At 40.9% G+C, this 24489-nt stretch overlaps 1 protein-coding gene across 1 annotated transcript in view; it reads right to left on the bottom strand.

Moving 5' to 3' along the window:
• Window positions 1–24489, bottom strand: part of VMP1 (vacuole membrane protein 1) — a 116523-nt gene that overhangs the window by 55617 nt on the left and 36417 nt on the right. The window contains exon 7 of the mRNA XM_025361854.1: window positions 16289–16420. Within this exon, the coding sequence (XP_025217639.1) occupies window positions 16289–16420 (132 nt within the window). The remainder of the gene's footprint in view (window positions 1–16288; window positions 16421–24489) is intronic.

A 24489-nucleotide genomic window follows, 5' to 3' on the forward strand; every position in this document is an offset into this window, starting at 1 on the left:
AAAAAAAAAAAAAAAAAAAAAAAAGACAGAAAGAACTGCAGATTGATCGTGACAAACCAAATATCTTGGCTAATTAGAAAGAAAGGCACTTTTGCAAGAGGAAATGAGCAAAATAGTTTTCTGCTGTCCAGGTCTCCCATTAAACTCTGATGTACCCCTCAAAGCACTCAGCAGTTATATAACAGAGTGAGTTTGTACTTAGCATGTTACTGATTTACAAACTCATAAGCAAAAATAAAGAAGTGTAAGTAGTCTGTTGGTCCAAGTTTCAATAAGGGGGCCTTTTTTTTTTTTTGAGACCTGCTTTGTCACCCACACTGGAGTGCAGTGGCACAATCTTGGCTCACTGCAACCTCTGCCTTCCAGGTTCAAGCAATTCTCCTGCCTCAGCCTCCTGAGCAACTGGGACTACAGGTGCGCACCACCACGCCCAGCCAGTATTTGTATTTTTAGTAGAGATGGGGTTTCACCATATTGGCCAGGCTGGTCTTGAACTCCTGACCTCGTGATCTGCCCACCTTGGCCTCCCAAAGTGCTGGGATTACAGGAATAAGCCACAGAGCTCAGCCAAAAGGGGCCTTCCTTTTTTTCTTTTTGGCTCACTGCAATCTCTGCTTCCTGGGTTCAAGGGATTCTCCTGCCTCGGTCTCCCTAGTAGCTGGGACTACAGGCAGGTGCCACCATGCCAGGCTAATTTTTTGTATTTTTAGTAGAGACGGGGTTTCACTGTGTTAGCCAGGATGGTCTCAATCTCCTGACCTCGTGATCCACCCGCCTCGGCCTCCCAAAGTGCTAGGATTACAGGTGTGAGCCACGGTGCCCGGCCCAAAAGGGGCCTTTCTAAAGGCATTTTATAAAAGGTGTTTGAAACACAAAACTGAAAAAACAAAAAAACAAAAAAACAAAAAAAAACCCTTTAGTTTAACAAAGGTAATCTAACGCTTATCCAGTGCTTTTTCCGCCCCCATATCTGGAAACAGGTGTGGAAGTGAAAAGAACACGCCAACATAACAGAAAATTATTTTCTTTCTTTCTTTCTTCTTTTTTAGATGGAGTCTAGTTCTGTTGCCCAGGCTGGAGTGCAGTGGCGTGATTGCGGCTCACTGCAACTTCTGCCTCTGGGTTCAAGCAGTTCTCTTACCTCAGCCTCCCAAGTAGCTGGGACTATAGGCACCCACCAGCACACCCAGCTAATTTTTTTGTAGTTTTAGTAGAGACAGGGTTTCGCCATTATTGGCCAGGCTGGTCTGGAACTCCTGACCTCAGGTAATCCGCTTGCCTCAGCTTCCTTTCAAAGTGCTGGGAATACAGGCGTGAGCCACCATGCCTGGCCACGAAACGATTTTCTTTTCTCTTCTCTTTTTTTTTTTTTTTGGAGAGTGAGTCTCTATCACCCAGGCTGGAGTGCAGTGGCAGGATCTCAGCTCTCTACAACTGACACCTCCCGCGTTTAAGTGATTCGCCTGCTTCAGCCTCCTGAGTAGTTGGGACTACCGGGGCCCTCCAACAACCTGAGTAATTTTTGTATTTTTAGTAGAGATGGTGTTTCACCATCTTAGCCAGGCTGGTCTGGAGCTCCTGACTTTGTGATCCGCTGCCCCAGCCTCCCACAGTGCTGGGATTACGGGCCTGAGCCAATGTGCCCGGCCCAAAACTATTTTCTACTCCAATGTGCAAAGCAACCTAACAAGAAAAACCTTGAATATTTATTCTTACTTTCCTTGTTAATGATTAGGCTGTATTAACCTCTTATTTTCATTTGAAAGTCATCTGGTTTCAATGATAATTGCTTTGTCATCAAAACAAATAATTTTTTTTTAATTTAGTTTGATGACTGACAGCATGGTTAGAACATAAACAATTTTAAACTTCATTATTGTATATTTTTTTCCTGTGAGGAATAACTAGCTTCAACATTTTCTAGAATGTTTTTCCTATTTTGTTACAAAAGTGTAAGCAGAATAAAAGTAATTTTTAGGAGGTTGAGTTTAAAAGTTTTCACTAAATTAAATTATTATTTTTTTTGAGACAAAGTTCACTTTGTCACCCAGGCTGCAGTGTAGTGGCGCGACCTCAGCTCACTGCATCCCCTGCCTCCCTGGTTCAAGCGATTCTCATGCCTCGGCCTCCTGAGTAGCTAGTATTACAGGCGCCTGCCACCACGCCTGACTAATTTTTGTATTTTTAGTAGAGATGGGGTTTCACCATGTTGGCCAAGCTGGTCTCAAACTCCTGACCTCAGGTGATCCACTCGCCTTGACCTCCCAAAGTGCTGGGATTACAGGCGTGAGCCATTGTGCCTGGCCTAAATTTATTTTTTAAATAAGTAAGTCTAGCTAAAGGTGACAAGGCTAAATACAGTAATGTGCATGTAAAAAGAAATGAACTTGGGAATGTATGGTGAGAAGACAAGTTTCCCATTGACCATTCAATTAACAGCTTGCATCACATTGCAACTGTCTTTCCTTGTTGATAATATGTGAATGAGTTAAAGAAATAGAAGAAATTAAAAGGGAGAAAGATTAAAGTCTGTGATTGAGGTAGCAAGAGTTCAAAATAAAGTAAATGCTTCTAGAGAAAGCAAGTAAAAGGGGCATGAAGAATTCCACTATAAATCATGCTAAGTGTGCTTAGACATTACAACTCCAGAATTACTCTAAGTGCTACCTTTTCTTGATGAATAAAATGCAAGTAAGTTACCTTTGGTACCCACACCTAACTGCGCGAATAGTCAAAATATCCTGTAACAGAATCGATCAAGACCACTTAAAATTGCTTAATTTTGATGGTACTTTGTGATAAAATCATGAGCCAACTATGAAAGACTATCTACCAGGCCCGCCTTTTCAAAAACTAAACATTATTGGGGTGTGCTTGGTTGATTATGAAAAGAGAAACTACACTAATTCTTGGTAGTTTTGACAATGCCTTTAATGATAAAGAAGTGTGTTTAACATGTGTCTCTCATATTCACTACGGTAAAGTTTATCAGTTTAACTCTTTGCAAACAAGCAAGAGATCCTGCGAGCAGGAAGCTTTTCTGTGGAACTCCTGACAGAACACAAACCATAACAGTTACTGCAAAGCTTAATGCAAACCCTCTAGAGTCCACGTTGACAAATTCTTTAACAAGCCCTGTGGTTACAGGGAAGCTGGTTTCACTGTGACTCACTCCTGCTCAAACAGTTTACTGGAAATGAAGGGGAGGGGGAATTTTCAGAGAAGTCATGTGATGGCCAGACAAACCACAACCAGTAAAGGTTCATCAGAGTCAAAAACAGGTCCCAGCAACAACTGACACCCGGAGTGTTCAAATGGTACTAAAGTGTATGAAAATGTGTCCTGTTTAGTTTCAGACCATCTACACCATAAACTCTTTCATGAATCTGTATATGTAAAGGAAAAACTTCATAGCAGGAAAAACCGGCAGGCATTGACACAGTGTAGGCAACTGCAACTGCACACACTTCATAGGAAAATGTGCTTAAGAGAATAGCATTAGTGGAATGCCAAAGCACTTTTTCGTGAGTATGTAAATAATCTTATCAATTCCTTTCCCATAGTCTTTAAACTCAAATGATCAAACACATATTCTATCATTATCAAAAGAATCCTTCACTTTGACCCTATACTTTGGAAAGGGATGTTCACTAGATAAATGTCTATTTTATTTTACTACATTAAAAAAAAAGACATTGGTCATAACTACCATTACAATGGATAAACTGTTTTTTGGTTTTATATTTTCACTAGTAAAATAATGTAAATAGCTAGAAACTTCTGAAAAGGACAAAGATCCTATTAAGCTAAAAAATAAGACTTTTTTCAGCCTTAAATTTAATACAAATTAGTAAGGTAAAAGATGCTAGTATTAAAACTCAATTTGGGGATTTAGCTTCAATATACAGAGTAGGTAGCAATTATTGAGTATTAATTACTTGAATTACTATAGTCCTAAATAGAACCTAAAAATGTTCCCTTAAAATAAGATTAAATTCCGAAACTACAAAATAGCCTTTGGGGAAATATTCAGCCTAAAATGGTCTGCAGACTCATGAACGATACTCAACAGAAAGACAAGCTAATTGATAGGAAAATAGAGGAAAAAAAACCTCATATTCTTTTTTTTTTTTTTTTTGAGACGGAGTCTCGCTCTGTCGCCCAGGCTGGAGTGCAGTGGCCGGATCTCAGCTCACTGCAAGCTCCGCCTCCCGGGTTCACGCCATTCTTCTGCCTCAGCCTCCCGAGTAGCTGGGACCACAGGCGCCCGCCACTTCGCCCGGCTAGTTTTTGTATTTCTTAGTAGAGGCGGGGTTTCACCGTGTTAGCCAGGATGGTCTCGATCTCCTGACCTCGTGATCCGCCCGTCTCGGCCTCCCAAAGTGCTGGGATTACAGGCTTGAGCCACCGCGCCCGGCCAAAAACCTCATATTCTTTTCTTTTTTCTTTTTTTTTTTTTGAGATGGAATCTCACTCTGTCACCTAGGGTAGAGTGCAGTGGTGTGATCTCGGCTCACTGGAACCTCTGCCTCTCAGGTTCAAGCAATTCTCGTGCGTCAGCCTCCCAAGTAGCTGGGATTACATGTGCCTGCCATCATGCCCAGCTAATTTTTGTATTTTTAGTAGATACAAGGTTTCACCATGTTGGCCAGGCTGGTCTTGAACCCCTGACCTCAAATGATTCACCTGCCTTGGCCTCCCAAAGTGCTGGGATTACAGGTATGAGCCTGAATATGTTTTCACGATATTCTTTGAAAACGTGAAGTTTTAAGACTTTTATATTTCTGATTTAATTTTAAATTTCCTATTCTGATAGCAATAAGAAGCAGCAGGAAATTTCACATAGTCAGCAACCTAACACTGTGAGAAAGAATCCAAGTAGCAGGTCATTAAAACAGACGGCATTTAGGAAAGTAAACTTATTCAAAACATATTCTTGTAAGTAAATATGTACAACAACATTTCTCCTCTATTGTGTAAGCTTTAAATACAAAAATACCACAACCACTCCCAGACTCCTCCGTTATTTCAGTAATACTGGCTGCCCTAATTTTTCAGGATACATCATGCAAATAAGTTCTTTTATTTTTCAAATTCTTTAATTCCTAAAGTATCTTTAATTTTCCCTTTTGGTTATATAGCTTAGAGAATAAACAAATCACAAGAATCTTCATTTATTTCTAAAGTATAAAATATATAATTTTACAAAAGTTGTTTTACTCAATGTGAATTAAAATTTCCAAGTCTAAAAAAATTTTAAAAATTAAAAAAATTTGCAAGTCATTTAACTTGGTGTCTTTTACATTATCTTCAGATGACAATTGCTCTCAGATGACTATTAAACTCAAAGATGCAAAACAGTTAAATCTTCCTTTCTTTGTAAAATTACTGGTGTTCAATTACATTTTACATTTTGCAGCAAAATAAGACTGAATATTAACGGACATGTTTCATGTAATGCTACACTTTTTTTTACTGTTATTTCATCATCTATTCAAAGTATCCACTGCATGAGTAGTATGTGCAAGAGTAGGCAGGCACTGTTGAAACTACACACATTTTTAAGCCCCCTTCTGAAGGAGTTTATAGACTCCTAGAGAGATAAGAAAAGTCTATAAATAGTTTTAAAAGAAGGTAGAATGTGATAAGTGACACAAGAAAGACATAGCTGGGCTGAGATAGGAATTCAGAGACAATTTGAGAGGAGTGAAGGGGGTGAGGTAGGGGTAGGAAGGGAATCATAAAATAGTTCACAAAGAAGCCAGCAGCACATAAATCAAAAGGTAAGAAAATTAAAAAGTAGACATGCAGATGGGAAGAAATGACATACTAAGTAAAGTTATGAAAAAGAACAATACCGCATAGTGGTGGAGGAAAAAGTTAAATTATTGCAAATGATCAGGTCAGTAATTTTTAAACTTAAAAACTTCAGAGTTCTTTAAATAAAAGAAATCTCTCTCCCTCTTCCTCCCTCCCTCCTTCTCTCCCTCCCTCCCTCTAATCACACACACACACACACACACAGACACACACAATTTTTGATGTTGAATGGGTATTCTAGCAGCTTTTTAAAGTTCAACTTGAAAACCATCAATGCAGAGGATAAAAAACTGTTAAAGGGAAATCAGAAATAGTTGTAGGTTGGGGCCAAGTAATGAAGAAAATTGGGTTAAATAGTTTAGATTTCACTCTATACACAGTGGGAGCCATCACAGATTTTTGAGCAGCAACGTTCCACAAGTAGAGATATTTTTCAGAAAATTATTTTGGTTACTTTGTGTGGGAAAACATTGGGAGAAAAAAACTAGTAAAGAGTAGACCTACTAGGAAGCCGCTGGCAATACTTAGGTAAGGGTTGATAATAAAGGCCTGAACCAGTAGTGGGAAGGGAGAAGAGAGGGCATATAAGATACTATGGAGATAGAATCAACAGGCCTTAAAGAATTAATTACTGGGGATGGGAGGAAAGGCGGGAGTCAGATGACTCAGATTTTGACCCAAAGCGATTGTTAGGATGGTGATTAACATTAACAGAACACAGGAACCAAGAAGGAAAAGACGATCATAAAGATAATAATTAAACCTTGCATAAAATGGTCAACAAAGCACATAAACAGCTATCTAGACCTAACTCTTATAAATGACGCTAAAATTGCTCAAGGTCAGAGGAAGCTACATTCATTCATGTCTGCCTCTCACAGACATCTAGTGGAAACATGATAGAAAGCCAAGAGCAAAAGGAAGTCAGCTTAGTGGAAAAATACTGCCTAATCTCAACATTGTACTCAGAAAAATACAGCAGGTATCATAATAAATCAGAATACAAATAAATGCTTTAATCATCTTTTTTTCCCCGTAAAACATCTATAGTATGACATCCAACCATTAGTCAACACTGGAATTTAAGCAAATAAAATTGTTTCATAACAACAATTTTTTTCTTTTTTTTTTTTTTTTGAGACGGAGTCTCACTCTGTTGCCCAGGCTGGAGTGCAGTGGGGCAATCTCGGCTCACTGCGAGCTCCGCCTCCCAAGTTCATGCCATTCTCCTGCCTCAGCCTCCAGAGTAGCTGGGACTACAGGCGCCCGCCACCACGCCTGGCTAATTTTTTGTATTTTTTAGTAGAGACAGGGTTTCACCGTGTTAGCCAGGATGGTCTCGATCTCCTGACCTGGTGATCCACCCACGTGAGCCTCCCAGAGTGTTGGGATTACAGGCATGAGCCACCGCGCCCGGCCACAACAATTTCTTAGTAAAATCACATACACCATTTAACCTAGTTGGAGAGCACATGGCAAAGCAATGAGAGCCAAGTGTTTTTTTTTGTTTGTTTGTTTGTTTTACTTTTTTGGCTGATAAACTTATTCTACTAAAGGGTTTTCCCTTCAAGAATAAAAAACCATATTTTCTAACTCATTCTCATGCAATCTTAAAATTTAAATTTCCACTCATAGTTACTGATTTTACTTAATTTGCTGTTTTAGCTACAGTTGACCCAACTTTTCCATATTTTATTGCTTCTATCAAATTGGAGGTTTTACCAAATACACGTTATCTATAACCAGATCCCAGCAACAAAGTCAGATAAACTTTGGATCTTTGCTAAATTGATTACTATAAGAATTTGTAAATGATAACCAATAAGCTGTGATTAGAAAGATGTCGGTAAAGTTATAGCTTAGCAAATAAGAACCCAGTATCTTTTAAACTAAGATATTAAAATCACTTGGAAAACAGTGTTGGAACAATATACAGTTAGTTAATTACCTAAGAAAGAAAAAAGATTCCTACATCATATCATATGTAAAAATATTTTCATAGATTAAAGACTTAAACATAAAAGAATAAAACCATAAAAGTATTAAAAGAAAATACAAGCCAGGCGCGGTGGCTCACGCCTGTAATCCCAAAACTTGGGGGGCCGAGGCTGGCAGATCACTTGAGGTTGGGACCTCGAGACCAGCCTGGCCAACATGGTGAAACCCGTCTCTACTAAAAATACAAAAATTAGCTGGGCGTGGTGGCATGTGCCTATAATCCCAGCTACTTGGGAGGCTGAGGCAGGAGAATCACTTGAACCTGGGAGGCGGAGGTTGCAGTGAGCCAAGATCACGCCACTGCACTTTAGCATAGCAACACAGGGAGATTCTGTCTCAAAAAAAGTAAAATATAACAAAACATACCCAGTAAATGACATGGAAATACTACTGGGAATAAGGAAAAATACTGGTAGCATATGACAAAGAGCATCTTCTTAAATATGTAAACCAGTAAGAAAATGAAAAATACGTTATAAAAAATAGATACATGCACCAGTTAGATGAACATTCTATTTCTTCTTTTTTATTTGTATTTTCAGCATTTCATTATAATAAACATACTTTGTAATAAGAAAAAAACTTGTTATAGCAAAGATGTAAAAATATTTGATGGAGTGGAAAAATGTTCACATTTTTAGATTCAAATCAAGTCACAAAACAACAAACAATATGATTTCACTCTTAGGTATATAAAAATTTATAGAGAAAAGACTAAAGGGCACTCACCAATTTTCTACAATGAGATGTATCACTTTGTAATAAAAAATAATTTTATAATAACATCGGTATCACATGTCTATGATACTGTGAAAAAGGAACTTGTGACTAAAATTTATGGTATGATTCTAATTTTTATAAAAAGTTATGTATGCAAAGAAAGCAGTCTGGAATACAGTGATTATTACCCTACTATGCTGGGGAGAAGGTATGTGAGCTTTCACTTTTTACTTTACAATACTTCTGGAATGTAAGAATCTTATTACTAAAAGCACTTGTATAATTAAGACATACGCAGATCTGTAAAACGTAATATAAGCAAAGGGACTAAGACAAATTCATGATTGAAAGCATTGAAAATCTTCTTTGCCAAGCCATAGCAAGAAACTCTCCTTTGAACAACAGTTAAAACATTAGTAACCTCTCAGATAATTTATAACACGGAAAACCGGAACAGTCTCTTTCCACCTATTCTCCCTCACCCCTTCAACTGAAAAACAACTATAAACAAATAAATAAAAATTAAAAATCTTATACAACTTATCTGAAACTGGGAAAAAGTATGTAAGGAAAATTATATCCACATCCACTGAAATCTGTAATAAGCCACAAAATTGATGGAAACTGGTGAAAAAATCATGAAAAGGAATAAAGAAAAGAAAAATCAGGCTGGGCACAGGGGCTCACGCCTGTAATCCCAGTATTCTGGGAGGCCCAGGCCGGTGGATCACCTGAGGTCAGTAGTTCGAGACCAGCCTGGCCAACATGGTGAAATACCATCTCTACTGAAAATACAAAAAATTAGCCAGGCGTGGTGGTGGACGCCTGTAATCCCATCTACTTGGGAGGCTGAGGCAAGAGAGTTGCTTGAACCCAAGAGGCGGAGGTTGCAGTCAGCCGAGATGGCACCAGAAAATATTGCTACATTATAGTATGGTAAGCACAGTACTACTACCATGCCCAGCTAATTTTCTGTATTTTTGGTAAAGATGGGGTTTCACCACATTGGCCAGGCTGGTCTCGAACTCCTGACCTCAAGTGATCCGCCCACCTTGGTCTCCCAAAGTGCTGGAATTACAGGTGTGAGCCACTGCACCAGGCAACAGTATATGATTTCTAACAAAGAACATGAAACAGTATGTGTGTACATTTTGCTCACTGGATTTTTCAATATAGACAAGCAAATACGAAATTAGGGACTGAGAAATGTACAGTTTATCTTAAAATAGTGATTTTAATTATTGGCTTTGCAGGATGAAAATAGCCAAACCCCATAACCAACAGAAGTATTGTGTGCAGTCTGGTTTCCATGACTCAAAGAAAAAGTGGAATTAGAGAAGATCCCCTCAAAAAGTAACTAATCAGGGACAGAAGAGATGTAAGAAAAAGATTATTACCCCAACAGTAGATAGATAAAGACTGAGAAAAGAAATGGTCAAAGTCTTCAAGAGCTCAAATTATATGGATAAAATAAAGAATTCTTCATCAAATTCTAGAATATCTTAGTTTTTGGAATTGAGCTTTTAGATGGCAATAAGCTTATGAAATTCATTATTTAAAATTCTAAAATCAAAACCCTGCAAAGAATGAAATAAGTCTTCTAGTCTGATATTCTAGCCAACATAGGGTGTGCTATGGATGGGATCCCTAAGAGATATCACACAGAGACAAGGCACTCACTGCACTCCGTGAGCAATACGAATGACTTTTCCTAGTTTAAACCACTAAATATTGAGGTGATTTGTTGCTCAGTAATAGACAACTGGAATACTCTTTGTTCTAAAAACAACCCCATAACATAGAAAACAGAAACGAGAACTCAATATTTGATGAAGTTAGCATTAATAAATGAGGACAGGAGAAATAGAAGAAAAGATTATACCTGAGAGCGTACAGGGGAGGGATATGGAAGAGAAGCAAAATACTTTGCCCCACAAAACTCCAAAAGAGCTCTTCAGCAGAACTGCCAGAAGAGGCTGGCATAGGGCTGAAAACAAGGAGAATGCAAAAGACTCCCAGGTCCCATCCCTACTCAGCACAGCCAGGCAACTCTCTCTCTCATATCAGTAGGAGACATAGTCTCTAGACAAAAGTGAATGTTCTGGGCTCTGGACATACTTGTGCTTGTGTTTGTGTAGGTATTCACAGACGGAACAGAAAGTGAGTTAAGCAACAGTCCACATACTAAATGGAGATCTCTAATCACTCTTCCCCAGTCAAGCTTTAGCATGTCAGCAGCAAGGCTGATACAGATGTTCTTTGACTTACAATGGGTGACGTGTCTCAACCCCTTTGTAGTTGAATACATCATAAATCAAAAATGCATTGAATATGTCTAACCTACCAAACATCATAGCTTAGCCTAGCCTCCCTTAGACATCCTCAGAAGACTTACATTAGCCTATAGTTGGGCAAAATTACAGTATACTGCAGAGTATGGACGTTTACCCTCATGATCACCTGGCTGACTGGGAGCTGTGGCTCACTGCTCTACCTGGCATTGAGTGAGAGTATGGTACCACATATCGCTAGCTCGGGAAAAGATCAAAATCCAAAATTTGACCTATGGTTTGTACTGAATGTATATCACTTTCATACCATTGTAAAGGTGAACAATCATAAGTCGAACCATTGTAAGTCAGGGACTGTCTGTATTGCCTAGGCAAGAAATTGAAGGATCCATCATGGAGAAACTGAACTATCGCCAAGAAAAGATCAATAGACACTGATACATGGAGGTTCTCAGTAAATATTAAGCCTGGATGCCACTTGACTGTACAATAGGGAAGCCTCACCATCCTACACCTGGCCTCTACACACACAGCTTCCACTTAGCTTTTAAGTGTCTTATTCTCATATAAACAGACAAATAAGGATTATCAGGCTTTGAGGAAAGCCTCAAACTCCAAATTGAACAAAGAAAAGATGATGCCTGAAAAATACATACAAACTGCTTTTTGAAAATAAATATGTAACAGCAGAAAAACATTTTGATATAAGACTTAGAAGATAAACTTGGGAAATCTCATAGGTAGTAAAATGAGATAAATATTAGAAGCAAAAAGGTTTAAAAAATTAAAAGGATGGGCATAGAAGGCCTAACATTGAAGCAACTAGAATTCCAGGAAGCAAGAATAGAGACTAAAGAGGGAAAACTCTCACATAAAAAATACAAGAATATTTCCCAAAACTAAGGAACAAGTTTTCTGAGCACCTATCAGAGGACATTTTATTTGTTTTTTGTTTTGTTTTGAGATGGAGTCTTGCTGTGTCGTGCAGGCTGGAGTGCAGTGGCATGATCTTGGCTCACCACAACCTCCGCCTCCAGGGTTCAAGCAATTCTCCTGTCTCAGCCTCCCAAGTAGCTGGGACTACAGGCGCATGCTACCACACCCAGCTAATTTGTTTTTATTTTTAGTAGAGAGAGGGTTTCACCATGTTGGCCAGGCTGGTCTTGAACTCCTGACCATAAGTGATCCACCCACCTCGGCCTCCCAAAGTGCTGGGATTACAGGTGTGAGCCACCGTGCCAAACCCAGAATACATTTTAAAAAGACTATACCTCAGATGATGAACCTAAAAGCTTCTAGAGAGAAAAACAAACAAACAAAACAAAAGTAGACTGCTTATAAAAAGGACTCAGAAGGGCATCAGTCCTCTGGATACCAATTACAGAAACTTGAAGACAATTGAACAATGCCTTCCAAATTCTAAGTATAGAAAGTGATTTTCAACCCACAATCCTATATTCAGTTAATTAATTGTGAATGAAGAACATGTTAGTTTAGAATGTAAGGTATCACATTTTTCCATTTACTCCCCCTTTCACAGGAAGTTACAGCAGAATATGTTCAAGCAAAATGAGGGTGTAAATTAAGAAGGAGGAAGACAAGAAATCTGAACCAAGACAGAAGCAACTGTGCGGAAGGCCAACTGAATAGCAATTCCAGAATGAAGTGGGAGCAGGGAGGGCTCTAGAGATATCACTTCATGAAAAAAAAAATGGAGTTGATATAATTTTATTTGTGTTATCATGAGGTGTTTTTACAGAGCTGTTGGAGGGGAGAGAAGGCAAGCCAGAGATTTAAAGAGATTATGCAAATTTGAAAATGTTAATTCCAAGAAAAAAAGCTTTTTTTTAAAAAAAGGAGAAATAATCATAGTACCTTAGTTTACTTATGAGAGAATAACTCTCATACCCATTTGGAATCCAAGTCATAGCATAAAAATGTGTAGCTGTAAGCCACCTTATACTTATTCCACTTCAACCTGCTGATTTCATATAGATAAAAAAAGAATTTTAGAGATGTTAAATGATATACATTAGTTAGTGCCATAACTCAAAGAACTATCAGTTGTCACAAGTCTCACCCATCTACTTCTGTGGACAGACTGGCTTCAGTAATCGGAATATACCAGTAATGCTGGCATTCTGAGTTTTTGTTCTACCTATAAGTATGTGAAATTTGGGAAGTAACAACTAGATCTACAGTTTTCTATAAAATTAGAAGAATGGTACCTTTCCAAACTCCCTCAGAGTTAACACAAGGGTCATATTAGATATTGGATTTTTAAAATGCTAAAAATAATTTAAAAAGTTTATATTTGTAATAATTATTAGCATTAATATAAACATTATGATGTCATGACAGGCATAATATTTGGTTGGCAGATAAGGCAAAGCAGATACCAGGGCAACTTGCTCTTTTCACAAAGAGCAGATGTTCATGGCTCTTTATTTCATTTGTTTTATATCTGGCTATTCTAAATTCACATTTGAAAGTTTTGTATTTAATTAAAAACTATAACCATACTTGGTTGAATTCTATTTCATCATGCTTCTTGTTTTTTTTTTTCAGTGGGGTCTTGCTCTGTTGCCCAGAGTACAGTAGTGCAAATGTAGCTCACTGCAGCCTCGACCTCCTGGGCTCATGCAATGCTCCTGCTTTAGCCTCCCAAGTAGCAGGGACTACAGAAATGCACCATCCTACGCAGCTAATTTTTCTTTTTTCTTTTTTTTTTTTTTTGAGACGGAGTTTCGCTCTATCGCCCAGGCTGGAGTGCAGTGGCCAGATCTCAGCTCACTACAAGCTCTGCCTCCCGGGTTCACGCCATTCTCCTGCCTCAGCCTCCCAAGTAGCTGGGACTACAGGCGCCCGCCACCTTGCCCGGCTAGTTTTTTTTTTTTGTACTTTTTAGTAGAGACGGGGTTTCACCATATTAACCAGGATGGTCTCGATCTCCTGACCTCGTGATCTGCCCGTCTCGGCCTCCCAAAGTGCTGGGATTACAGGCTTGAGCCACCGCGCCCGGCCGCAGCTAATTTTTCATTTTTTGTAGAGATGAGATCTTGCCATGTTGCCCAGGCTGGTCTTGAATTTCTGGCCTCAAGCAATCCTCCTGCCTCAGCCTCCCAAAGATCTGGGTAATAATGCATTTTTTAAAAGCCTATCTGACTTGAAGATGGAGATTCAATCTTTCAACAATGTTCTTAGGAATTTTCCTGAAAACGAAACACTCTGTTGAGATAATTGAGATAGAGGCTGATACACAGATTGTGATTAGGTCAAAAAAGCCTCAACCAATTATGTTATTGCTTGCCTAGGCCTAGCATATAGTATTTTTCTGTTTTGAAAGTTTACCTTGCTCATCTTGAGGACACTGTCTAGAATACTCCAGGGCATTCATTAATCTGACTGAGGCAAAGGAAAGACTGAACTGCTGAATAGTTTGAACTGTTAAATATTATTCACAAAGAAAGTTCAGGTCAGGCGTGGTGGCTCACGCCTGTAACCCCAGCATTTTGGGAGGCCAAGGTGGGAGGATCACTTGAGCCTAGGAGTTTAGATGAGGCCAGCCTGGGCAACATTGTGGGACCCTGTCTCTACAAAAAATAAAAATTAGCTGGCCATAGTGGTACATAACTGTAGTCCCAGCTACTTGAGAGATTGAGGCTGGTGAATAACTTTGTGTTTTTTGAGACGGTCCCATTCTGTTGCCGAGGCTGGAGTGTAGTGGCACAATCAGGGCTCACTGCAATCTTTGCCTCCCAGTCTCAAGTGATCCTCCCAACTCAGCCTCCCAAGTAGCTAGGACCTACAAGCATGCGCCACTAGGCCCAGCTAAGCTTTTTAAAAATTATTTTTATTTTTTTATTTTTATTTTTTGGAGGGAGTCTGGCTCTGTTGCCCAGGCTGGAGTGCAGTGGCACGATCTCGGCTCACTGCAAGCTCTGCCTCCCAGGTTCACGCCATTCTCCTGCCTCAGCCTCCCGAGTAGCTGGGACTACAGGCACCTGCCACCATGCCCGGCTAATTTTTTGTATTTTTAGTAGAGACGGGGTTTCACTGTGTTAGCCAGGATGCTCTTGATCTCCTGACCTCATGATCCGCCCGCCTCGGCCTCCCAAAGTGCTGGGATTACAGGCGTGAGCCACCGTGCCCGGCTTAAAAATTTTTTTGCAGGCCAGGCGTGGTGGCTCATGCCTGTAATCCCAGCACTTTGGGAGGCTGAGGCGGGTGGATCACAAGGTCAGGAGATCGAGACCATCTGGCTAACATGGTGAAACCCCGTCTCTACTAAACAAAATACAAAATATTAGCTGAGCATGGTGGCAGGCGCCTATAGTCCCAGCCACTCGGGACTGCCACTGCACACCAGCCTGGGCAACAGAGTGAGACTCCGTCTCAAAAAAAAGAAAAAAAAAAAAGAAAGAAAAAAATTTTTTGTAGAGACAAGGTCTCGCTGTTGCCCAGGCTGATCTCAAACTCCTAGGCTCAAGTGATCTGCCCACCTTGGCCTCCCAAAATGCTGGGATTACAGGCATGAGCTACCACACCCGGTTGGAGCCTAAGAGTTTGAAGCTGCAGTAAGCTATGATTACATCACTGCACTCCAGCCTGGGTGACAGAGTGAGACCCTGAATCAAACAAAACAAAACAAAACAAAACAAAAAAAAAGGAAGAAAGAAGCAAAGAAAGAAAAAGTTCTACTATTACTATTGTCATATATACTACTACATACTGCTTACTAGTTTAAAGTTTTAGTAACTACTTAAGAATTTGATATAATTCATATACTCCCTTAGCAAACATTTCAGCAGCTCTGCACACTCTGTGGAATACAGAATGAAGCTGCTTTCAAGGGAGGAAAGGGCCACTATAGATATAGCCATATAGTAAGATTTCTTTCTTTCTTTTTTTTTTTTTTAGAGACAGGGTCTGTGGCTTAGGCCAGAGTACAGTGGGATGATCATAGCTCACTTGCAGCCTTAAACTCCTGGGCTTATGCAATCCTCCTGCCTTGGGTCCTCAACGTGCTGGGATTACAGGAGTGAGCTACCACATCTGGCCTTTGATGTTATGTTTAACAATTAATTCAGAAGTTCTATTATTTTGGACTCAAAGCAGCAGTCTGCTTGGTAATATCTCTAAACAAACAATGGAGAAAGCAAGTTTCAGCTCCTTAACATCACTGGCAACATTAATTTACCCTGGTTTCTGACAAGGTGTTTTAGTGTATTAAGAGTTGTCTTATTGCATTTTTCTGTAATTTTCTATTCTAAGATCAAGATTATCTTTTATATTTTGACCTTTCTAAATATTCTATATCAAGTAGTACTTTTCTTTCTTTTTTTTTTTTTTTTTTACTTTAGCAGTTTTGTTCTTCAGAGTAACTACTAACAGTTTTACCTTAATAGCCTCTTTAGGAATAAGTAAAGTGTTCTATTTTCTATCCCCACTGTTCTTACTTGTGCAGACTCTGCATGTTCCAGCATCTCTTCAAATTCCTGATACTCTTCATCATCTGGTTCAGCACCTGAGAGGCGAGCTGCTCTGGCCATGAAATATGGAGGCAGCTCTCCAATTGCTGTACCGATACCCTAGGTGAAAAACCAAAATACTTACAATGAGGTTCTGTTCTCAACGGTGACACTTAATAGATCAAACCCATACTCTTCTATATCACCAGAAGCATTTTGAGACGCAATATATTGGGGGAAAGTATATGCTACATAACCAAAATAATAAGAGTTTGAATCCTGGCTCTAATTCTGACCTATCTGATGCTAGGCAAGATAATACACATAAAACCCTTAAGACAAGCCAGGCACAGTGGCACGCACCTGTAGCCATAGCTACTCAGGATGCTGAGGCAGGAAGATCACCTGAGCCCAGGAGTTTGAGGCCAGTCTGGGCAACATTGTGAGATTCCTGTCTATGGAAAAAAAAAAAAAATCGAGACAACACCTGGCGCATCGTAGACATTAAGTAAATTTTAGTTCTCTAGAATCTCTACTTAGACTCTGTTATTTTTATCATTTGTGCTCCCCCGCCTTTCTGATATCTAAATGATCTGGTAATAAGAATTCACCAGTGGCCAGTCATGGTGGCTCACGTCTGTAATCCCAGCACTTTGGGAGGCCCAGGTGGCGGATCCCGAGGTCAAGAGATCGAGACCATCCTGGCCAATGTGGTGAAACCCCATCTCTACTAAAAATACAAAAATCAGCTGACTGTGGTGGCGCGCACTTGTAGTCCCAGCTACTTTGGAGGCTGAGGCAGGAGAATCGCTTGAATCTGGGAGGCGGAGGTTGCAGTGAGCTGAGATGGCACCACTGCACTCCAGCCTGGCAACAGAGCAAGACTCTATCTTAAAAAAAAAAAAAAAAAAAAGCCGGGCGCGGTGGCTCAAGCCTGTAATCCCAGCACTTTGGGAGGAGGCCGAGACGGGTGGATCACGAGGTCAGGAGATCAAGACCACCCTGGCTAACACGGTGAAACCCCGTCTCTATTAAAAAATACAAAAAACTAGCCGGACGAGGTGGCAGGCGCCTGTAGTTCCAGCTACTCGGGAGGCTGAGGCAGGCAGGAGAATGGTGTAAACCGGTGAGGTGGAGCTTGCAGTGAGCTGAGATCCGGCCACTGCACTCCAGCCTGGGCTACAGAGCGAGACTCCGTCTCAAAAAAAAAAAAAAAAAATCAACAGTATAGATAAAAATTCTCTAGGAAATCTTCTGGAACTTCAGAAGTTGCTTTAATTTAAATACAGTGTTTCTTCTGTTGAGTTAAAACTTTTAACAAATTGTGGTCAGGAAGCCCTTTGAAAACTAAACATTAGGATGAATAAGTTTTCTTTTTTTTTTTTGAGATGGAGTCTGGCTGTCGCACAGGCTCTCAGCCGGATCTCAGCTCACTGCAAGCTCCGCCTCCCGGGTTCACACCATTCTCCTGCCTCAGCCTCCCGAGTAACTGGGACTACAGGAGCCGCCACCACGCCCGGCTAGTTTTTTGTATTTTTAGTAGAGATGGGGTTTCACTGTGTTGGCCAGGATGGTCTCGATCTCCTGACTTCGTGATCCGCCCGTCTCGGCCTCCCAAAGTGCTGAGATTACAGGCGTGAGCCACCGCGCCCAGCCCAGGATAAATAAGTTTTCTTTTTCTTTTCTTTCTTTTTTTTTTTTTTTTTTAAGATGGCTCTCACTCTGTCACAAAGGCTTGAGTGCAGTGGCACAATCTTGGCAATTCTCCTGCCTCAGCTGCCCCAGTAGCTGGGACTACAGGTGTGTGCCACCAGGTCCAGCTAATTCTTATATTTTTAGTAGAGTCGGGGTTTAACTATGTTGGCCAGGCTGGTCTTGAACTCCTGACTTTAGGTGATCCACCCACCTTGGCCTTCGAAAGTGCTGGGATTACAGGTGTGAGCCACCGCACCCAGCAAATAAGTTTTCACTACAGGAAAAACGTTTATTTCCTCATGACATTGACTCATATTCCACTCACTTGGTGGAATTTTTCCTTTTGTATGTGTGTGTATTTCTATCATGAGATATAATGTCTGTTTGTCCAGTTATCCAGGCTGGAGTGCAGTGGCGCGATCTCGGCTCACTGCAGGCTCCGCCCCACGGGCTCACGCCATTCTCCTGCCTCAGCCTCCCGAGTAGCTGGGACTACGGGTGCCCGCCACCTCGTCCAGCTAATTTTTTGTATTTTTAGCAGAGATGGGGTTTCACCATTTTAGCCAGGATGGTCTTGATCTCTTGATCCGCCCGCCTCCGCCTCCCAAAGTGCTGGGATTATAGGCGTGAGCCACCGCCCCCGGCCCAACTTTTTCCTTTTCTTTAGAGATAGTGTCTCTCTCTGTCACCAGGCTAAAGTGCAGTTGCACGATCATAGCTCACCGCAGCCTCAACCACCCAGGCTCAGGCTCAAGTGATCCCACCTCAGCCCCCTGAATAGCTGGAACTATATGGATATGCTACCATGCTCAGCTAGCTTTTTTTAGAGACGGAGTGTCACTCTGTCGCCCAGGCTGGAGTGCAGTGGTGCTATCTTGGCTCACTCCAACCTCTGCCACTTGGGTTCAAGCGATTCTCTTGCCTCAGCCTCCTGAGTAGCTGGGATTACAGGTGCCTGCCACTGCACCCGGCTAATTTTGTAGTTTTAGTAGAGACAGGGTTTTACCATCTTGGTCAGGCTGGTCTTGAACTCCTGACATCATGATCCACCCGCCTCAGCCTCAGCCTCCTAAAGTGCTGGGATTACAGGTGTGAGCCACCGTGCTCGGCTGCTCAGCTAGTTTAAAAAAAAATTTTGGGGCTGAGGCAGGAGAATGCTTGAACCTGGGAGGCAGAGGTTGCAGTGAGCCAAGATCGTGCCAGCCCGGGTAAGAGAGCAAGACTCTGTCTCAAAAAATTTTCTTTTTTGTAGAGACGAGGTCCTGCTATGTTGCCAGGGCTGGTCTCGAACTCTTGGGCTCAAGTGATCCTCCCGCCTTGGTTTCCCAAAGTGCTGGGATTATAGGTGTGAGCCAGTGTGCCCAACCAGGATTTCTGTTTTCTGTTTTGTTTGTTTTTTTTTTTTTTTAAGAGATGAGGTCTCACTATGTTGCCCAGGCTGGTCTTGAATTCCTGGGCTCAAGTAATCCTCCCACCTTGCCTCTCAAAGTGCTAGGATCACAGGCGTGAGCCACCGTGACCTGCTGTGACATTAAAGATAAGGAAAACAAAGGTTTATGAACTAGTCACTTGGTTTGGACTTAAATGGCTTAAACACAGGATAATTAATAATGCAACAGGCACATAGTCTCTAGGGAAATTCTCAACTTTGAGCCATACACAGTGAATGAAAAAGCTCTGCTAGTTCTTAAAAAGCAATGTTAAGGCCGGGCGCGGTGGCTCAAGCCTGTAATCCCAGCACTTTGGGAGGCCGAGACGGGCGGATCACGAGGTCAGGAGATCGAGACCATCCTGGCTAACACGGTGAAACCCCATCTCTACTAAAAAAAAAAAAAAATACAAAAAACTAGCCGGGCGATGTGGCGGGCGCCTGTAGTCCCAGCTACTCGGGAGGCTGAGGCCGGAGAATGGCGTGAACCCGGGAGGCGGAGCTTGCAGTGAGCTGAGATCCGGCCACTGCACTCCAGCCTGGGCGACAGAGCAAGACTCCGTCTCAAAAAAAAAAAAAAAAAAAAAACAAAAGCAATGTTAAGCATTTCAGTTTGCTCTGTCTTATGGTTCTGCCTCCAAATGCCTCAAAAAGAATTCCCAAGGGACCAAATCAAATTCAAACATTTTGTATTCACAATGGGTGGAACCAACAATTTCCATGTGTAACTACATTATCCACACTTGAAACAAGAATTTTGAAAAAGAGTCCAGGCGCAGTGCCTCACGCCTGGAATCCCAGCACTTTGGGAGGACGAGGCGGGTGGATTGCCTGAGCTCAGGAGTTTGAGAACAGTTGTCTGGGCAACGTGGCGAAACCCCGTCTCTACTATAATACAAAAAATTAGCTGGGCGTGATGGTGCACACCTGTAGTCCCAGCTACCTGGGAGTCTGAGGCATGAGAATTGCTTGAACCCAGGAGGCAGAGGTTGCAGTGAGCTTATGGGTGACAAAGCAAGACTCTATCTCCAAAAAAAGAGAAAAAGAATACTTAACTGCCAAAAGATTAAGCCTATATTTAGTGAAAAAACAGAGAGAGAAGGCAGGAGAGACATATATACATGGATACAGGCAAAAACCAAATCATATATATTGCTAAACAAGAAAAGTTGGTCAGACGTCATGGCTCACACCTATAATCCCAGAACTTTGGGAGGCTGAGGTAGGCATACTGCTTATGTACATGAGTTCAAGACCAGCCTGGGCAACATAATGAGACTGTCTCTACAAAAAATTATGCACTTGTGGTCCCAGCTACTTGGGAGGCTGAGGTGGGAGGATCACCTGGGCCCAGGAGGTCCAGGCTGCCGTGAGCTGTGATCAAGCTACTACACTCTAGCCTGGGTAACAGAGTGAGACTGTCTAAAAACACACACACACACACACACACACACACACATCGGTAATGTTGGCCAACTTTGGAGGATGCTAGAGAACCAACTTATTATTTTAAAAATTGGTATAATAAAGATCAAGTATTTATCTTTTTCTGATATAAACTATATCTCAGGGTAACTAAATTAGAGACAAGGAAAAGTTACTTCCTTCTTAACTTTAAGGAAATTTGTCATGAGTTTGAATCACATGATTGCTTTCAGAACTGTTAAACATTTGACTTAACATTTGAACTTAAGAGAAGTTCATGTTTTGAATAAAATGTTACACTTTCTGTCCTACTTTTTTCTGTGGGAGATTTTCCAAAGGTGCAGAGAATTATAAAATGAATTTAATATACTCTCACTCAACTTCAGCTAATATTAACTAATAGTTTATATTGTTGTATCTATACCCTTTCTCATTCTCTTCTCAATTATCTTGAAGCTGATCCCAGATGACATAATGGACTGAAATGAAATCAAGAGCTGTATACTGTCTTACACGTAGTTGACTATATTTGCTGTTATATTTTAGTTTAATTCTCCTCGTGTTTTCCCACATTAGCAAGAAACAATGGGAATCATGAGTCAGTACTCTCTAATTATGCAAATAAATACAAGGGAATTTAGTCATCCAGGCAGGTGTCCCAAAACACATTATACCCTAGACACAGACATTTATTTATCTCAAATTAGATACTGAAGTCTCATCATTTCATAATCCTTACAAAACAATTTTATGATTCTCTACAAAATTCAAATATATGTTTGTATAAGACACAAATACAAAATTCTTTACATTTGTTTATATGCAAAACAAAACATAAATTGTTGGAACACTAAGAACTGTCAGCCTAAGTTTACATCTGTTTATATGTAAAACAAAACATAAATTGTTGGAACACTAAAAACTGTCAGCCTAAGTTTAATTAAGGAGAGAGAATGACTGGCTTCCTTATTGCAAAATAAGTGGTATGTATAGTCCACCAATAATTCAGAAAGCTCTCCTCCAAACCATCTACTACATACAAATTTATTACCCTTCAATCCTTCTTGAACTAGAGAAGAATTTAATACGCACAAAATATGCAAACCAACTGGTAACACAACATCTTCTTGGAGTGCTAATTTTATTCAAAGATTTTAGGGAAGACAAAAATTCTGAATTTGTACTTTTAAAAAGTTTTGTTGGGTAAGCTGGGGAAAAAACATTTTGTCAAGTGGACTCACAAGCAAATCTGCAGCATGGTGCTTTTATATTAAGAAATGTAAGTTTAATGATAAAAATCTGGAGAGCAGGAATTTAAAAAAAATCTATCTTTTTCATCGAGAAACCCTGTCTCTACCAAAAATACAAAAAAATTAGCCGGGCATGGTGGCGCATGCCCGTAATCCCAGCTACTCAGGAGGCTGAGGCAGAAGCACTTGAACCCGGGAGGCGGAGGCTGCAGTGAGTGAGATTGCGCCATTGCACTCCAGCCTGGGCAACAAGAGCGACAAACTCTGTCTTTAAAAAAAAAAAAAAAAGGCCGGGCGCGGTGGCTCAAGCCTGTAATCCCAGCACTTTGGGAGGCCGAGGCGGGTGGATCACGAGGTCAGGAGATCGAGACTATCCTGGCTAACATGGTGAAACCCCGTCTCTACTAAAAATACAAAAATTAGCCGGGCGTGGTGGCGGGCGCCTGTAGTCTCAGCTACTTGGGAGGCTGAGGCGGGAGAATGGCGTGAACCTGGGAGGCGGAGCTTGCAGTGAGCCGAGATCACGCCACTGCACTCCAGCCTGGGAGCACAGCGAGACTCCGTCTCAAAAAAAAAAAAAAAAAAAAAGTTTTTATTTTATTTAATTAATTAATTAATTTATATTGTTTTGGAGACAGAGTCTCACCGTGTTGCCCAGGCTGAAGTACAGTGGCACAATCTCAGCTCACTGCAACCTCTGCCTCCCGGGTTCAAGTGATTCTACTGCCTTAGCCTCCTGAGTAGCTGGGATTACAGACATGCGCCACCATGCCCGGATAATTTCTGTATTTTTAGTAGAGACAAACTTTCACCACATTGGCCAGGCTGGTTTTGAACACCCAACCTCAAGTGATCCACCTGCCTGAGGCTCTCAAGTAGTTGGGACTACAGGCACCCGCCACCATGCCCAGCTAATTTTTTTGTATTTTTAGTACAGACAGCATTTCACTATGTTGGCCAGGCTGGTCTTGAACTCCTGACCTCATGCTCCGCCTGCCTTGGCCTCCCAAAGTGCTGGGATTACAGGCGTGAGCCACCGCACCCAGTGAATTAATTCTTACATAGGGTGTAAGGTAAGGGTCCAAGTTCATTCTTTTGCATGTGGATATTCAGTTTTTCCAGCCCACTGCCCCTCCACTTTTTTTTTTTTTTTCTTTGAGACAGAGTGTTGCTCTGTCGCCCAGGTTGGAGTGCAATGGTGTGATCTCAGCTCATTGCAACCTCTACCTCCCGGGTTCAAGCGATTCTTCTGCCTCAGCTTTCCAAGTAGCTGCAATTACAGGCCCCCACCACCATGCCCAGCTAAGTTTTATATTTTCAGTAGATGTGGGGTTTCACCATGTTGGTCTGGCTGGTCTTGAACTCCTGACCTCAGGTGATCCACCTGCCTTGGCCTCCCAACGTGCTGGGATTACAGGCGTGAGCCACTACACACAGCCCACAGCACCATTTGTTGAAGACTGTCCTTGTAAATGTTGAGAACAATATTAACAAATTTAAACATAACTTAGTGTATGCTGTATTTTTAATATAACTAGACAGTTACAAAGAAGGAAGGAAGAGCAAACATTTGACCTATTAATCAGTATTTATTGACATTCCTATACTACATGCAAAACTTTTTCAAAAAAATTAATTAATTTTTTTTTTTTTTGAGATGGAGTCTCACGCTGTTGCACAGGCTGAAGTGCAGAGGTGCAATCTTGGTTCACTGCAATCTCTGTCTCTCGGGTTCAAGTGATTCTCCTACCTAAGCCTCCCAAGTCGCTAAGAATACGGGTGTGAGCCACCATGCCCAGCTAATTTTTTGTATTTTTAGTAGAGATGGGGTTTCACCATGTTGGCCAAGCTGGTCTCAAACCCCTGACCTCAAGTGATCCACCTACCTCGACCGCCCATAGTGCTGGGATTATAGGAGTGAGCCACCGTGCTCAGCCCTATGTGCAAAACTTGATGCTGATTACTGTGATGCTAATACATTTAAGGTATATTTAATATTTTTTAGGATCCTAAATATTATTTGGAGAAGAAAGCCACCATACCAGCCAAATTAATTTAAAGCATGTAGAAGCCAGGCCTAATAAGCACTACAGACAATATATACTATAGAAATTTGGAGGAGGCAGTTATCGCGGCCAGCTGAGATCGTGGTTTTCATTTGTTGGCCTTAAGGTTAATCCAGCAATGTAAATAATTTTTGAAAGAATAAAAGTATAATATTAAGAAAAAAAGACAAATTTACATACAAAGTCCCTTTTCTAGCATGTTCCAAGTATCTTGTTATTCTAACATTTTTTTCATCAAAAGACTAATGTCATCAAATTTATAAAGCATATGCAACTAGTATAATAAATTTGTTTCCAGTGTTTATAAAAGAGCAACAGGAAACA

Source organism: Theropithecus gelada, chromosome 16 (assembly GCF_003255815.1).
Source record: "Theropithecus gelada isolate Dixy chromosome 16, Tgel_1.0, whole genome shotgun sequence".
Lineage (NCBI taxonomy): Eukaryota > Metazoa > Chordata > Mammalia > Primates > Cercopithecidae > Theropithecus > Theropithecus gelada.